This window comes from Polistes dominula, unplaced genomic scaffold (genome assembly GCF_049000335.1).
Source record: "Polistes dominula isolate Pdom_NZ unplaced genomic scaffold, Pdom_raw_medaka contig_25, whole genome shotgun sequence".
Taxonomy (NCBI): domain Eukaryota; kingdom Metazoa; phylum Arthropoda; class Insecta; order Hymenoptera; family Vespidae; genus Polistes; species Polistes dominula.
The window spans coordinates 4,317,846-4,330,615 of NW_028301094.1; the positions used below are offsets into that span (position 1 = coordinate 4,317,846).

The following is a 12,770-nucleotide window of genomic DNA, read 5'->3' on the forward strand; positions in this document are numbered from 1 at the left end:
ATCGATAAAATTTTTTTTGCTTCGATATATTAATTAATCATATTTTTTGTACAAAAAGAAAATAAAAATTAACTATATGAAAATTTATCGTCCGTATATTTTGTATTAAATTTTGATCTTTTTCTCTTTTAATTTATTTTTTTTGCGAATTACTTCTAATTTTTTCGGATTATTTTTAATCAATACAGTAATTAAAATTGATAAATTTTATATCATAATTATAAATGTTTTTATTACTACATTTCTTTTAAGAATTAGAAAAGCTTTTTTTACGACACTTTCTCTCATACAATCATCTATCTTCGAATTATAATAACTGTTTATTAAAGCAATAACATTAGTCGATCGTATAATAATTAATTTATCAAGTAAATGTTTGAAAATAATTAAATCACGTATCGATCAAGGTAAAAATTTTCCTTTTTTTTATCCTTTATAATTGATACCATTATTTCATTTATATTACCATAATGGATTTTTTCTAATAATTAAGACAAAAAATAAGAAATAAAAAAAAATAAAATACGTGTAAGAGAGTTCTTTAACCTCTGTTGCTTATCGTACGTCAATGTCAGGCTCTTGTCTTTCACGGTTGAAAGTGAAGCAGAAACGGAAGTTGCTCGCGCCTACGTAAATGGTAGATCCTCGCACGGTTCAGGAATACGAAGAGAGAATACTCTGCCAACAGCGATCGAGAAAAACGATTTGCCAAGATTGAAATAAAGAGAGACGGAGAGAAAAAAAAGAGAGAGAAAAGAGGAAAGAAAAAGATGGCTAAAAATTTTCTCAGTAGCTCGTAGAAGATCCAATAAAAAAAAAATTAGTTGTCTTCTGTTCAACATTGAGGATCCTATCGTGTTGAAGGAATAAGCTTTTGTCTGATACAAACAAGAATAAACTACTCTCTATTTCCTTCTTCATTAATTATCTTTTTTCATTATATAAATTGGAACATATATTTTTATTATTTTAAATATATAATCAAATTTTTTTTCTCCGTAATTATAATTTCAATATAAAAAGGGTGGGAATTAATAATAAATTTTTGTATATCATTTATTTATATTTCAATTTTTTTTGTTACCTTTTTACTTTTTACTCTCCCTTTTACGGGTTTTAAATTACTCTTCTTTACTAACACGTTTTCATCATACTTATTTAAAATACTACTAAAGAGGTTGCATCTTTTTTCCTCCTATTTTTTCTAGAGTCAGCAGCTCACGGTTTTTAACTTTGTTTCTCTAAAGGTAGTTGTTACCGTCACCTATTCATGTTACTAAACCGTGTCCACATTGTTTGACTTTAATGATTGGTCAAGAATTATAATAGTAATCCAGTGTCCTATGCGAATATATTATATGTATAAAGAATTTTGATTTTATTAAACTTTATTTTAATAAAATTCATTTTTACTTAGAATATATAATTTCTTATTTTTCTTTTTGCAACAAAATAACTTTATCGTGCCTTTCGCTCCATTTCGGCTGTTTTTCTTTCAATGCACGACTCAAGCGCATTAGTTGTAATCGGTAACGATCCCCAGTGATAGTTTTATATGGTTTTAATAGTTTATAATAAACTAAACCCTGTTAATCCCACCAAATACAAAAGAAGAGCTCGGCTCCTGAATATTACGTTTTACCAATTTTAAAACGTGCAAAACACTTCCGACAAGTTTTCTTAGTTACAGCATGGCCACCATAAAAATTCGATGATTTTCCGTAGCACTTTAATCCATATTAAAGTAATGCAATAAAAATCCCTGTAAAACATTTTATTTTGCACAAATATCAATATATTTAAATAATTACAACTTGTTGTCATTAACAATTCAAAATGAGATGTGTGTTGTAAAAAGCACACCAAATAAGTGCTGAATTACGATAAATTTATTTCTGAAGGCAAAAACAGGATAGTGTAATATCTTTCATTTTTCGTAAAACGCTACGAATTAATTCCAACACCTAATAGTATCATACATAATGAAGAAGACACAGATGATTGGGATAAAAATATTTGAAAGTGATACTAGAATGAAATTATAAGATTAAGTAAGAGAAAGAAATGCTGTCTAAATGAAACTTGTAAGCGTATCTTAATAATAGATAATGAAAGAAAAAGAAAAAAAAAGAAACACTTATAGAAAATCGATTAGTACGAGTCACGAAATGCAGACTCGTCGAAACGAAGCATCCTTTAATTCGACCGTCGGTCGATGCCACTTGACATTATGTGTCTTGTCGAGTCAGCTTAACGTCAGAGGAAGAAGAGACACCGAGGGTTGCACCAACCAAAGTGAGTATCGATGAACGAGAGAACGGAAAATATTGAAAAATTCAACGCGTTTGCAATTCCATCTTCTTTCGTAATAAACCGAAAAAATATTATTTTATATTTCGTTAATATAAATTAGATCATCCCCTATAAGTTTTGTTATCTTTTTCTATCTTAACTAATATCAAAATTTTTCTTGCTTTAAATATATATATATATATATATATATATATATATATATATATATATATATATATAGGGTCAAGGATATAGGGTGCCATTTAACAAAATAAAGGTACCCTTAAAAAATATTTTAAAAAATTTTCATACTTTTTTTTATTACAATGTATAATCAATCAAAAACAGCTTAACTTTTATTTAAAATATTTTTTTTGTCAGGTTATCGCAAGTATTTGAAAAATCGTGAATACAATTATATGGGAAACCCTATAAATATATGGGTAAACGGAATTAATGTTTTAGTTTTTTTATAGGGATAAACTATTATTATCAAAGTATACTATTATGTTTTTTATAATTTCTCTTTTTTTTTTTTAAATTAAAAATTATCCACAATATAAGTAATATTAAATACTTCTAATATTTGATACGATTCTACTGATAATTCTGTCATTATACTTATCGAAGCAACTTGATATTATATTTACTATTATTACATCTAATTACCTAAGCTATAAAATATTCCAAAAAACAAAACAAAACAAATATTACTTATTAACTACCTGAATATACCGTATTTAAAAATTATTAATAAATTATTTGGAAAAATCTATGTCCAAAAATAAAATCATTAATGTAAGAGAATCTATAAATGACGAAAATACGTCAAATTTGTGTGAACGTCGATGCATCATGTGGCAAAGAAGACAAGACGATGATCCGCAAGTAGAAGTTTATTGACACGGTTGCGGTTAAGTCCGAAAGAAAAGATTAAAAAAAAAAAAAATAGACGAGAAGAAGGAAGAAACGGACGAATGAATCGAATGCAATACAAGACCGCCAACGCATTGATGGTTGTGACAGCTGAAGAGAAGAAGGAAAAAGAGGAGGAAGAGGAGGAGGAAAGTATATGTCTCAAATTACTGCAAAATACCACGCGAGTATCGTCTACATCGAGAACGGGAGTATAACTTGCTATAATATCACCGTGTCATTCTTTCAACGAGTATACGGAAGCGTTCATTCATGCGCAATTCGATCAAAAATGTAACGAGCCGTGTAATCGTGACGTAACGTACTCGACACCAATCGAAAAAAAGAAGAAAAAAGGAGGTCAATCAAAGGGAAATAACAAATATCGAGATTTGATAAATAGAGAAACACCATCTCTTCTTTAATTTCTTTTCTTCTCTTTTCTTTTTTTCTTCTCATTCATTCATTCATTTATTCCATTGCTTTGTACTTACTCGATCTACATAACGGCCTGATTATAACTCTTCTTTTACTACTGAAAAATATTTTAATGATATCAAAACATCCATTAAATCAATCGATATTTTATTTATTTTTATCCATAATGTTATTGTAAATTAATATTTTGTATTATAATTGTCGTATAGACAAATCACGAAAAACAGTGACATTGAATGGAAAATCTTAATTCAAAATTTAATTAAAACTGGTTATTTGACTAGTCTTTGTATCACCCCTATTAGTATTAATATTAATATATATATTATAATAATTTAATATAATATTATATATACAAAATATATTATATATATTTTATATGTACAGGGGTGTTTCGTAATATGTTGGATCTAGTTCAGGCAGGGAGCACAACAATAATGACAAAAGTTTATGGAAACATTTATATTACCTTTTGTTTTTCCAATTTTTTATGCGTCCCCTGTTTATTCCTAAAGTAGGTCTCACATATCACGAAACACCTGTATATATGGTTCGTAACAATTTACATTTTATGTTATTTTAGTCGAAAAAATAAACGATATTTTTCGTGTGTTATTTCGCGTTTGTTCTATTTATTCAATTTTAAATTATTAATTTATCCTCATTTGGATAATGTTAGAAAAAAATTTATAATTTGAAATGTGGTTTAATTAAAGATCAGTATATATATTATATAATATATAATATATCTGTGTATGTACTATTTATCGAACGTGTTAAAATCAAATGGTACGTCTCGTGAGACTTAGAAAAAGGCTAGAAACATCTCTAAAAAATTATTATTCTCTTCTGGAAATAAGAGCGTGGAGTGTTTTGGAGCCATTGCAAAGCTCGAACACGTGCCTCTCGCTTTCTTAAGCACGTTTTGTATGGATCACATGTACACAAGAGATCCATACACAAACACACACATATAAAAGACAAAAAAGAGACACGTATTACGAAGTACGACCTTTCAGTCGACTCAGCCTTATTTTTCTTTTTCCATCCTATTCTTCGTTTATCCTCTTGTTCATGTCGTCTGGGATTAGAATGAAATAACCCGTTACGCAAGCAAGAGAAGGAAACGAAGAAGAAGGTGTTTGATGTCTCATGTGTGGTCCCAACCGTGACCAAATAGTTCAAAGATTTATTAAGTAGAAAGTAATGTCCTATTTTGCATTAACAAAAAAGAAAAAAAGGAGGGAGATGGGGTGGGGAGAAAGAAAAAAGAGATAAAAGGAAAAATAGTGAGAAAAAATGTTCGACATCTATTTTTTTCTGAGTCTTTTTAAAAGAGGAAACAAAGACCGTTAATCACACTCGTACTCCTTTGATTAAACTCGTCCAACTAATCAGAAATCTTTTTGACTTCGTATTCGCAGCTGCACGGTCGTGCTTTTCAATCCTCGAAGGAACACGCAAGCGCACGTGCTCAATGCTTGCCGGAAGACTGTGACTTCTTTGGCTCTTGCTGGAGACGGAAGACTTTTGGCTACCGGCGAATGCGGACACATGCCGAATGTTAGGGTCTGGGATATATCCGATCCTCATAATGCGGTACAAATTGCCGAATTTTCCGGACACAAATATGGCATCAATTGCGTGGTAAGTTTATATCCACTAATTATTTATCCAAATTTTTCTTTTATTATTTTTTTTATCTATTTATTTAAATTTATCCACGTATAAAAAAATTTATTTTTAATTATTTAATTAAAATAATAAATTTTATAAAATATATTTTTAGAGAGAATATTTAATTAAAATTTACTAATTTTATTTATAAATTATATACAAATTTAATATAAAATTATAATAAATTATATTAAATTAATATATTATATTAAATTATATTAAATAAATTATACATAAATTACAACATAAATTTAATAATTTTACAATAAAATTTAATTATTTCCCATTAACTACATAAATCAAATATAAAATATAAAAAAAATATAAAATTCATATGTATGTTAAATTAATTAAAATACACTTTAAAATTCTTATTTTTTTCGATAAAAATGTTATTAAATTATTAAAATATTCGATAAGATTATTCGTTCGAATGAATATTTTCTGATTTAGTTTGTCGTATAAAATGAATCATGTCTCATTCGCGTTAAATCTTATAATGGATTGAAATCCTGACTTTTAATACTAACTTACATTAATTCCATTTAATAGCATAACGCACAACAACTTTTACATGTGAGATTATTTTCTCTTCTCACCGTTTTCATGCATATATCTCTTTCTCTTTCTATTTCTATCTTTTCGTTCTACGCGTAGGGTATGCACACGCGAACGGGAACGAGTACATTTAAGGCTAAGATTTCAAGACCCGCTTGGCGATTGAGCAATGAAATTCCCGGTGAGATTCTACCACGATCCTTAACTCTGCTCGAATAGTTAACAAATTGCTTTTACCTACGATGACATTCTTCTGCTTATTATTATTATCATTATTATTGTTATTATTATTATTATTATTATTAATATTATTATTCCTTTTTTCTTTTTCGCGAAAATAAATTCAATGACGACGAGAAAAATTAACGAAATAAAATGAAATAAGATAAAAAAAGAAATCATTTTATCATTTAGAAATAAGGAATAAAAGAAAGGGGCAAGGGATGGGAACGATCGCTTTTCACTTTTCAAACCGCTTTAAAGAACGAAATAACCGTGACCCAATTTTTATTTCTTTCCTATTGATATCCTTTAATGAGAAAGACCAGATTTTCGTGAAGGAAGCAAGCATTCGTTCAAATCGTATTACGTTCTTCAGACGATATTTTTTATCCTTAATTTTTAATTTTTTTCTTCCTTTTTTTACCGTTTTTTTCCGCGTGAGTCCTTGCGTCGAGCGTTTGTTAAATTATTATTTTTTTTTTTTTTTTTTTTTTTTTGTTAAATTGGAAAGAAATAAAAAAAGAAAGAGTGATGAGCGATAGAATGAAAGACAAAGAAAGAGAGAGAAAAATCCGCGTAATTGTAAAATTATTTTTTTGAACGAGTGCCAGGAGCACTTGAAACGAACTGCATAGCATTGAATCCAACATTACGTTGAATAAGCTCGCCACAAGCAAGAGACCGCGCCTATTGCAATTCGCCTTCGCTATGACGAGTTTACCACCGCTATGTGCTATCACTGACATGCTAATTAGAACTCCTTTTATAGTAGAACTCACGGTTATCTGGATGACACGACGGTAAAAACCAAGGAAATAGCATTACAATACTTACGTCACTTTAAACCAGATCGAATAACAAATTTAAAAATATTACCGATACTTTTCCAATTAAATTCCATTATTATTAGCATCATCGCGTTTATTCCCATTCTTTATAATAAAGAATTTTTATATATTTTCAATTTTAATATTTATATGTATATACTAGGTGCCCCTGGCCACGCCAGGGTTGCGTCAGGGCTGTGGCTTTGTTATCAAACGTTAATTTATTATAATTCTAAACTATTTAATAAATTATAACAACACACAAAATAATACCACAATAACAATGGAATACATAAAATAATAATATATGAAAAAATATAAATAGCAAGATTAAATTTGTCATATATAAATCTGAAAAAAAAAACGTATGACGTGAATGTATCGAAATAATTAAATTAGGGATCCTGTAGGACGGATGCGCCATTCATATTCAGCTCATGTGCCATTGGCTGAAAATTTTGAGGGACCGCTTGAATTTATAATAATTTTTTCGTGTAACCTATTCTATTTTAATATAAATTTTTAATTATCATTAAATATAGTTCATTTTTTTCTGTATTTGATGCAATTCATTATTTCATAATTATTTCAATGTTTGAATCATTCGCGCGCAAAATCGAGTTCCGGTCCCCCAGCAATGTACACGGCGCATCCCTCCTATAGGATCCCTAAATTGAATTGCAATACAACGCCATCTGATGAAAACTTACAGAACCTAAAGACCTAGATAATCTTCAAATAATAAATTCTTAAATTAGCAATAAAAAATAAAAATAATCGCAATAAAAACTATTCTATATCCTAAGTTGAAAAAAATATCACAAAATAAAAAAAATTTCATTAAAATCGGTTAAGTAGTTTCGAAATTCATTGAAAAGTAAAAATATGACACTGAATTTTTATATATGGGCCGTTTATTTTGAAAGTAGCCTACCTCCATTTTCCAAAAAAATCGAGTTAGCTACCTTAATAATTACATTTTTACATGATCTTTTCATTCTGAAGCAATTTGTTACAAATATATTAAAAATCATGAAGACATTGTAACAAGAAAATTTTCCGATCAACAGAATTATGAAAAGTTTATTTTTAAAGTGACTTATCTCCATTCGTTATTTATTATTTTCCGGTTGCACGTGGTTAATGTACAACTTTATGCTATGTATCAATAAAGCATTTGAGGTTGCTTATATTCTGAGTAAATATGATAATTGTAAATAAAATGAGACAAAAAGATTTCGTAGTAACAAAATTAGTAGAAGACGCAATTTTGAAAAGGTGATGGTATCAAAACAATTGAAATTCGACAAAATGTAATTTTGAAAAATTATTTCAGATCACTTTTTATTATTCGACCTATTTTTTTAAACATAATTTTAATGATTAAACGTGTAATAAATTAATATGTGTTAGTATAAAAATAATGTTATAATATATTTATTTTCTTATCGCAAGCACAATATATTATAGCATAGTTGTTTTAAACTTTATATGGATATAATTCTTTATTTAACTGTTGCATACACTAACAATATAATTTTTGTTATTATTATTATTATTATATTTTGACAAAATTTACACAATTTATACGAATGTGTTAACATTTTAACTATATATTTTATGTATAATTTAATTATATGTAAATAATAAAAAAGTTGTATCGTTATAATTTAAGTGCGGTTTGATATCCCTCAAATATTTATTAAATTCTGAAATAAAATATATATAAAAATCGTTTTTATTTATTTTTTTATTTTTAAGAAAGAAATAAATATTAACGCATTCTATTTTTTTTTTTTTTTCTAATAAAAATTTTACAAACCGTAGAAATTTTGTGCTCCGAATGGTCTTCTACTGAAAATATGAGCCAATCTTACTTGAGGGAAAATTTCTTTGAATGCAGTTGATTCTATCTCATAAAAATTTTTATAACGTGCAACAGATGTGCACATAAAAGCTATAGAGCATTTTTTTAACTGTATTGCACTTTTCAAATCTTGAAATTCCTTTTCAATTTTTTCTTTGGTATTACAACCATCATTAAAAATTAAAACCTTAGTTAACATTTCTATGCCACTTATATAAATTTGTATAATATTTGCCTGTTTAGGTGGTGGTACTTTTTTCAATTTCTTAGGAAATACTCCAGCTGAATTTAATATACATCCCCAAATAGGACCAGATTGTGGATACCTATGTAAAAAAACAAAATACGGATTTTTTATAAATATTTTATGAATACAAATATTATTTTTATTTACATAATAGAAAAATTTCTATCTAATATATATTACCAAATTGATAATTGTGCAATTATTTTCTTTAAATCAGATATATCGGAATATGTGCAAAATAAAATTAAAAATGTTTGGTAGATTGGTGAGCAAAGTTTAAGTTGTTTGTAGCGAAATGACAATTCATCTAATTCTTGGAAATATTCGTGAAAGTAAGAGAATTTTCCTTTTTCTTTGATATCTATCCAACGTAATCCCGACATTGGCGTTTCATATTTTACGGCAAAGTTCATAGTATTTATTTCGAGATGACTTGAATAAGGAATTAAAATCGTCCAAACTGTATTAACATCTTCTAAAATATTTCTTTTCAATTCTGCTATATAGCAATTCTTTGGATGGAGCTGAGAAATATGTCCTTAAAAATTTTCAATTAATCTTTTACTTTTACAAAAAATAATCCTATTATATTGAGCCGTTCAGTGCACACATCGATTAACTCCATAAAACCAAAAGTTGAGAAATGCGATGAAATAATGTATATTGTTGTATTACTTATTATTCAATGGCCAAAAAAATTTTGCCGTATAATGGTGTTAATCTTTATTATTCAGAAAAGTTATTATAAATATAAAAAGTTGTGACTATACCAAGTGCTTTGACACTTAAATTTAAGATGTTTCAAAAAGTGGAGTTAATCGATGTGTGCACTGAACGGCTCAATTATTACTTCAAAATCATTCTTACTTTGTGCTATAGCAGAATTGCAATCCTTGTTGGTAAAACATAAAAGTAAAAACGGTCTGATATCAGTAGAAAAAAATACGTGATCATTCTTAGCAATTGCCTTATTGTAACGATTTATTATTATTTCTTGTGTAACAATCTTGGGACCTTTTATTTGGATTTCTTCATGAATAAGTTCCAACCAAGACCTAACGGATCAAAAAAAAAAAAAATCATTGATATATTTATACAATTCTTAACACATGTAAATACATTTATCGTTAGTTTATTAAAAGACCAATAATAAAACATAAATTTCATTAAATATAATTATATTATCAAACAAGATATTAATAATCATAAAATATTTTTTTAAATATACCTGCAAGTAATAGACGCACTTTTCAAGTCTTCGATGTTTAAATATTTAACAACTAAACGCATAGCATCTTCACGTACGTTGTACTCCATTTTTTACCTATAATATTTAAATATAATAGAACGAAATATTTCTCGATGAATTAATCGGTATTATTATTGAAAAAAATAAATCTCTAGGTTGAGGATAAATTTGATAATATTCTACAGAAATTATTATTATACAAGAAATTAACACACACACAAACGTTTATGTAGAATTTGTAAGCTTGTATATATTATAATTATAAGTATTATAATAATACAGTTATTAACTGATCTCTATATAGAAGATCTTTTATAATATCTAATCCAGATTAATATTATTATAATATTATAGTAATCGCCACTTTGAATTACTAATTTTTGTCATTAAAAGTCAAACAATGTGAGAATGGTTGGTAAATCGTTTGGTTAGTTTTTAGTTCATTAAAAAGCACACCATATACAAAAACGTGAATTTTATTTACTAGATTTAATTTGTTATTGATTATATATAAATATACAAATATTAGACAAACAAGGATAACACTTTTTCGTTATTTAAAAAAATATTACTTACACACCACCCGTTTTAACACAGTCTTTGCAGTAATCTTATGTGTACAAAATTTGTTTGAGTTTTGATCAATCAATTTTGAATTTCTTATTTATATAAATTTTCTTAGTACTTGTCCTATAATATTTTTGTTTATATAATACTAATTGAAGATTAACACGACACACTACGGTTACTAGATTAAACTACAGTTTATGTTCTCAAGTACTTGTCCTATAATATTTTTGTTTATATAATACTAATCGAAGTTTAACACGACACACTACGGTTACTAAATTCAACTACAGTTTATGTTCTCAACAGAATTATTTATAAATTTATAATAATTAAATCAAACGGTTGATGCTATCAAAATAATTAAAATTCGACAAAATGTAGTTTTGAGAAATTATTTCACATCACCTTTTATTATTCGACATATAATGAAGATAAGATATATATATATAATATATTATTTAATATGTATTTATAAACAACGTTATTATTAAAAATATGCAATTTTTAATTTATTTGATTTTTCATTTTTTTCTATTATAATAAAAAAAAAAGAAAAGATTTTATTATTTATTAAATAATATTCTCTCCATTTCAAATTAATCGTCACATTTAATGGTGTTTAAGTGTTTATACAAATGTAACAGCTAATTTAAGAAGGAAAGAAGTATTATTTGTAATTTATTCACTTTTTTGTTTTCTATTTGAGGTTTCTAGAGAAACTCAAAATTTATTAGATTAATGATAAAAGTCAAAAAAGAAAATAACATGATACCTATACTCGATTAAAGTGAATCTTCTTAAGTTTTTTATATTGGTAACTTTATTGAATTACTAAATTATTAATGATTAATTTGTTCCTCGTATTCCCCTCGAAACCTTTCACTTTTAGTCACGCTTGAAAATTTCCTGTACCTTTCCAAAAGAAATTTTATTTCAAAAAGTTTATACTCTCTTTCACCGAAAATACATTTGATTTTTATAATATTATACATAAATCAACACATGCACATTTACACGAAAAATATGAATATAATAAATTTTAATGAAAAAAAAAAGAACGGAAAGAAAAAAAAGAAACAGAACTTTTATACAAATAATATGAATATTCTAAGGAACCTTTATGTGTACTGTAAAGTACTTCTTAACTACTTATTCGCATAACATCACTCGTGTATTCTACGAATATTGTCTTCGAACATCGTGAGAAAAAAAGGCAAGAAAGAACATGTTCGAAGTACGGTCGAACTTCAAAGCTCCTTGGCTTCTTTCACTTGAAAAAAAAAAAAAATATTCATTTAACATTCGACCTGCGTGCATCACGATGCAGCACGGTTACAAGGCGACGACATGAGAAACGAACATACCAAATCACCTTTCATTGGATGAAAGAATATCCAACGGTACTTGATATTTTTCTTCCGTTGTTATCGTTCCTTCACGCATTTTCGTTATACTTATTAGGTCGGACATTTTAATATGAATTAACATTTTTGTGTTCCTTGCTCACTCATAAAACAGATCTTACATATTACGAAACAATCCTGTATATTCAACATTTATATATTATATTTAAAAATATAAATCAACGGAAACTTTTTGGGAACAACCCAATGGATATTTTTTTTTTTATTTAATTATATTCTTGTTTATCTTCTATTTTTATTATTTATATATTTTAGGCTTTTTCACCGAGTAACAAGTATGTGGTTTCGGTCGGTTCCCAACACGATATGATCGTCAACGTTTGGGATTGGAAAAACAACGTAAAAGTTGCATCTAACAAAGTTTCGAGCAAAGTAAAAGCAGTATGTTTCGCTGAAAATGGTAATTACTTCGTAACAGTAGGCAACCGACACGTGAAGTTTTGGTACCTGGAATATTCACGTAGTGCCAAGGTAATAAACAATT

General features: G+C 27.2%; 2 protein-coding genes across 3 annotated transcripts in view; one reads left to right on the forward strand and one right to left on the reverse strand.

Moving 5' to 3' along the window:
- The window catches only part of Wdr62 (WD repeat domain 62), a 132,621-nt gene that overhangs the window by 107,228 nt on the left and 12,623 nt on the right, over window positions 1-12,770 (forward strand). Inside the window, exons 4-5 of the mRNA XM_089176528.1 lie at window positions 5,070-5,292; window positions 12,542-12,757. Of these exons, the coding sequence (XP_089032654.1) occupies window positions 5,070-5,292; window positions 12,542-12,757 (439 nt within the window). The remainder of the gene's footprint in view (window positions 1-5,069; window positions 5,293-12,541; window positions 12,758-12,770) is intronic.
- Window positions 8,549-10,921, reverse strand: LOC149031223 (uncharacterized). Of its 2 annotated transcripts, XM_089176526.1 has the most exons (6): window positions 10,869-10,921; window positions 10,272-10,367; window positions 9,911-10,098; window positions 9,224-9,581; window positions 8,752-9,122; window positions 8,549-8,638 (listed from the first exon to the last, which is right to left on the reverse strand). In XM_089176526.1, exons 2-6 carry the CDS (start codon window positions 10,358-10,360, stop codon window positions 8,559-8,561), a joined length of 1,086 nt encoding a protein of 361 aa, XP_089032652.1. In that variant the 5' UTR covers window positions 10,361-10,367; window positions 10,869-10,921; the 3' UTR covers window positions 8,549-8,558. The 2 variants fall into 2 exon arrangements, with proteins under 2 accessions (XP_089032652.1, XP_089032653.1); XM_089176527.1 differs by lacking the exon at window positions 10,869-10,921 and having other exon boundaries at window positions 10,272-10,456.

Excerpts from the sequence above, each read along its gene's own strand:
- LOC149031223 (XM_089176526.1), bottom strand. The coding sequence starts at position 10,360 with ATGGAGTACAACGTACGTGAAGATGCTATGCGTTTAGTTGTTAAATAT. Across the intron at positions 10,099-10,271 it reads AGTGCGTCTATTACTTGCAG|GTCTTGGTTGGAACTTATTC; the intron begins GTATATTTAAAA and ends TTGATCCGTTAG. Across the intron at positions 9,582-9,910 it reads CAATTCTGCTATAGCACAAA|GACATATTTCTCAGCTCCAT; the intron begins GTAAGAATGATT and ends AAAATTTTTAAG.